Source organism: Mastomys coucha, unplaced genomic scaffold (assembly GCF_008632895.1).
Source record: "Mastomys coucha isolate ucsf_1 unplaced genomic scaffold, UCSF_Mcou_1 pScaffold8, whole genome shotgun sequence".
Lineage (NCBI taxonomy): Eukaryota > Metazoa > Chordata > Mammalia > Rodentia > Muridae > Mastomys > Mastomys coucha.
This window is the reverse complement of record NW_022196914.1, coordinates 77,484,551-77,489,269: the sequence shown is the minus strand read 5'-3', so window position 1 is coordinate 77,489,269 and position 4,719 is coordinate 77,484,551. Positions and strand designations below refer to the sequence as shown.

The following is a 4,719-nucleotide window of genomic DNA, read 5'->3' as shown; positions in this document are numbered from 1 at the left end:
AATTTACTAAATATTTTTAACTGTAGGAATGTATTTGATTTCAGAAGTGGGAATAAAGTCATCAGTGGCTTTTAGTCATGCTGATGAGAAAGCAGAGTCCAATTTTAAACCCAAAATGACTAAAGCCTGGGAGACTGTGTGTGCATTTGTGCTAACATGGCTTGGATCTCAGGAAGGTGTGCAAGTAACAATGGAAGTAATGAAAAGGAAAACAGGGAGAAGCTTGCATTTATTAAGCTCCACTCCATCAGATATTTTGCTTTACCTTACACTGACTGTGTATCAGAACATTAGAAAGTCCATCAGAAAGTTTGTGGGTGCCCCAACACTGTCTCATGGGTCACGGCCATATCCCCAGGGAGGACTTAACCTTTCCAAAGCTCTTCAGGAAGTGCACTGCTGTGTTGGAGGACTTCCTCAACATTAGAAACACATAAGAAGATCCATACCTTTCTATCATCACTTGACCTGTAATGTCCCCCATAGAAGATAAATGATGGCCAAAGAGCTCTGCTGATATTTTTCTCTTATTCTGAAAAGTCTTTTTTGTTTTGTTTTGTGTTTGTTTTTGTGAGACAGGGTTTCTCTGTGTAGCCCTGGCTGTCCTGGAACTCACTCTGTAGACTAGGTTGGCCTCAAACTCAGAAATCTGCCTGCCTCTGCCTCCCAAGTGCTGGGATTAAAGGTATGTGCCACCACTGCCCTGCTTGAAAAGTCCAAATTTAAAGTATAGTGCTGCTTAATTACCTGGTCTCCCCTTTCCTCTCTGTTCTAGCTAATTCTTTTCAGGTGTGTCCAAGCTTCTGCTTGCTAAAGTGATGGTCAGGAAATGCACACAAGCAAGAGAGTCATAGTTTAATGTTTTAAGTTTTGTTTTCTAACACCCATAAAGTCTGGAGGCAGAGTACGAGCCTAGTTCTGACTGAATCCCAAGGGCTTGCTCTACCTACTCTTGGACTGCCAAGTACTGCAAGCTATCTAGGAAAAAGCAATTGAGTAAATAATGCTGTTCTTCTTCTGTCTCCAAGTTAGTAATGTCATTGTTTGATCTTGTAACAATCGTAGCCTGAAATATTAAGAAATACTGTTAAGAAATATGGTGGGTGACTTTCCCTGCCAGCGGCAGCCACGCAGTGGATGCGGTGGATGCGGTCCCTGTAGGTGCTCAGAGTGGTGGACCGGTCGGGCCCGTCAGCCTCCATCATGTGGGCGACAAAGCACCCTGTACAGCTTCTTCCCCAAGTCCTCGGTGTGCTCGGCAACACTAAGGAGGCCGCGGCCAGGGCCTCAGGCAAAGATGCTGCAGCCTGCAGCCTGTGGGTCCTGGCCGAGGCGGTATCTGTCTCCCGGTCGGTCGAAGGCAAAGGGTCTCAACGGAGAGCCGCGGAGGGTGGCCGCACCAGCGGTCGTGCCCCCCAGTTCCTGTGACTTCTTACCAGGTGATTTGGTTTGGGCTAAGATGGAAGGTTACCCCTGGTGGCTTTGCCTGGTTTATAATCATCCCTTTGATGGAACATTCATCCGGAAGAAAGGGAAATCTGTCCGTGTTCACGTACAGTTTTTTGATGACAGTCCAACCAGGGGCTGGGTTAACAAAAGGTTGTTAAAGCCATATACAGGTTCAAAGTCAATGGAAGCCCAAAAGGGAGATCATTTCTGCAGTTCAAAGTCTGAAATACTCAGAGCAATGCAGCGTGCAGATGAGGCCTTAAGTAAAGAAAAGGTCAAGTGGCTTGAGCTGGCAGTGTGTGATGAGCCTTCAGAGCCAGAAGAGGAGGAAGAGGCTTACTTATTTGATAAGAGTGAAGAAGATAATCAAAACCAGAGTGAAGAAGAAGCACAGACTAAAGTTCAGGGGCCTAGGCGAAGCAGCCGGCGAGTCAAAAAGCAAAGGGTCATCTCGGACTCTGAGAGTGACATTGGTAGCTCTGATGTAGAATTCAAGCCAGACACTAAGCAAGAATGAAGCAGTGACGAAGTAAGCAGTGGAGTTGGGGACAGCGATAGTGAAGGCCTAGGCACCTTTGGCAAAGGTGCTCCAAAGCGGAAGAGAACCATAGCTGCTCATGGTGGACTTGGAAAAGTTTGAAGAAGGAAACAGGCTCAGCCAAACGACCAACTCGCTTTCTGTCAGAAACCAAGAGTACCTTGAGGGCTTTCTCTGCCCCTCAGAATTGTGAATCCCAAACCCAGGTCAGTGGAGGAGGTAACGACAGCAGTGGACCCACTACTTGGTATCACGAAAGTTTAGAATGGCTTAAGCCAGAAAAGAGAAGAGATGAGCACAGGAGACGCCCCGATCACCCTGAATTTAATTCCACCACGCTGTATGTGCCTGAAGATTTCCTCAACTCTTGTACTCCAGGGATGAGGAAATGGTGGCAGTTTAAGTCTCAGAATTTTTGATCTTGTCATCTTTTATAAGGTGGGGAAGTTTTATGAATTGTATCACATGGATGCTGTTATTGGAGTCAATGAGCTGGGGCTAATATTCATGAAGGGCAACTGGGCCCATTCTGGTTTTCCAGAGATTGCATTTGGCCAATTCTCGGATTCCTTGGTGCAGAAGGGCTATATGGTAGTAGGAGTGGAACAGACCGAGATTCCAGAAATGATGGAGGCACGATGCCAGAAGATGGCACATGTATCTAAGTTTGATAGAGTGGTGAGAAGGGAGATTTGTAGGATCATTACCAAGGACACACAGACCTACAGTGTGCTGGATGGTGATCCCTCTGAGAACTACAGTAGGTATCTTCTTAGCCTCAAAGAGAAGAAGGAAGATTCTTCTGGTCACACTCGTGTATATGGTGTCTGCGTTGTTGACACTTCACTGGGCAAGTCTTTCATAGGCCAGTTTTCAGACGATCGCCACTGTTCCAGATTTAGGACTCTAGTGGCACACTATCCTCCGGTACAGATTTTGTTTGAGACAGGAAACCTCTCAACGGAAACCAAAACGGTCCTGAAGGGTTCACTGGCATCTTGTCTTCAGGAATGTCTCATACCAGGTTCCCAGTTTTGGGATGCCACTAAGACTACGCAAACACTCCTTGAAGGGAGGTATTTTACTGGAAATGAAGACACTAGTGCAGCGCTGCCTCTGGTGCTTAAAGGTATGACCTCAGAGTCAGATTCTGTTGGCTTGACACCAGGAGAGGAGAGTGAATTGGCTCTCTCTGCTCTAGGTTTTCTACCTCAAAAAATGCCTGACTGATCAGGAGCTTCTGTCAATGGCTAATTTTGAAGAGTATTTCCCCTTAGATTCTGATGTGGTCAGCACAGTAAAACCTGATGCTGTCTTTACTAAAGCCAGTCAGCAAATGGTGCTAGACACAGTGACATTAAACAACCTGGAGATTTTCCTGAATGGGACCAATGGCTCTACTGAGGGGACTCTGCTAGAGAGGCTGGATACTTGTCACACCCCCTTTGGCAAGCGGCTCTTAAAACAGTGGCTTTGTGCCCCCCTCTGCAACCCTTCTGGTATCAGTGACCGTTTAATGTTGTGGAAGATCTCATGGCTGTGCCTGACAAAGTCACCGAAGTTGCAGACCTCCTAAAGAAGCTACCAGATCTTGAGAGGCTATTGAGTAAGATTCACAATGTTGGGTCTCCCCTAAAGAGCCAGAACCATACAGATAGTAGGGCTATAATGTACGAAGAAACGACATACAGAAAAAAAAAATCATTGATTTTCTCTCTGCTCCAGAAGGATTCAAAGTAATGTGTAAAATTGCAGGGCTTATGGAGGATGTCGCTGATGGTTTTAAGTCTAAAACCCTTAAGCAGGTTGTTACTCTACAAACAAAAGGTCCTAAAGGCCGTTTTCCTGATCTGACCACAGAACTGAACCAATGGGATACAGCTTTTGACCATGAGAAGGCTCGAAAGACTGGACTCATTACTCCAGAAGCAGGGTTTGACTCAGATTATGACCAAGCACTTGCTGATATAAGAGAGAATGAACAGAGTCTCCTGGAGTACTTAGACAAACAGCGTAGTCGGATTGGCTGTAAGAGCATAGTCTACTGGGGAATTGGCAGGAACCATTACCAGTTAGAGATTCCAGATAATTTTGCTACCCATAATCTACCTGAAGAATATGAGTTGAAATCTACTAAAAAGAGCTGTAAACAATATTGGACCAAAACGATTGAGAAGAAATTATCCAATCTTATAAATGCTGAAGAACATAGGGACACATCTTTAAAGGACTGTACGCGGCGTTCTATAACTTTGATAAAAATTACAAGGACTGGCAGTCTGCCGTTGAGTGCATTGCAGTGTTGGATGTCTTACTGTGCCTGGCTAACTATAGTCAAGGAGGAGATGGTTCTATGTGTCGCCCAGTAATTCTGTTACCGGCAGAAGACACACTTCCCTTCTTAGAGCTTAAAGGTTCATGACATCCCTGCATTACAAAGACTTTTTTTGGAGACGATTTTATCCCTAATGACATTCTAATAGGCTGTGGGAAAGATGCAGAGGAAAGTGGCAAAGCCTATTATGTGCTTGTGACTGGACCAAATATGGGGGACAAATTACACTCATAAGACAGGCTGGTCTGTTAGCTGTAATGGCCCAGATGGGTTGTTACATACCTGCTGAGAAGTGTAGGCTCACACCAGTTGATAGAGTGTTTACTAGACTTGGTGCCTCAGACAGAATAAAGTCAGGGGAAAGTACATTTTTTGTTGAGTTGAGCGAAACTGCTAG

At 45.3% G+C, this 4,719-nt stretch overlaps 1 protein-coding gene across 1 annotated transcript; it reads left to right on the top strand.

Annotated features, from left to right (window-relative positions):
- The first annotated feature begins 2,252 nt into the window (after nucleotides 1-2,252).
- LOC116083217 (DNA mismatch repair protein Msh6-like) lies at nucleotides 2,253-3,631 on the top strand. Its single transcript, XM_031360020.1, is given in 2 exon segments — nucleotides 2,253-3,189; nucleotides 3,191-3,631. Coding segments are annotated over 2 exon segments (1,110 nt in total). The 5' UTR covers nucleotides 2,253-2,452; the 3' UTR covers nucleotides 3,564-3,631.
- Nucleotides 3,632-4,719: the final 1,088 nt, after the last annotated feature.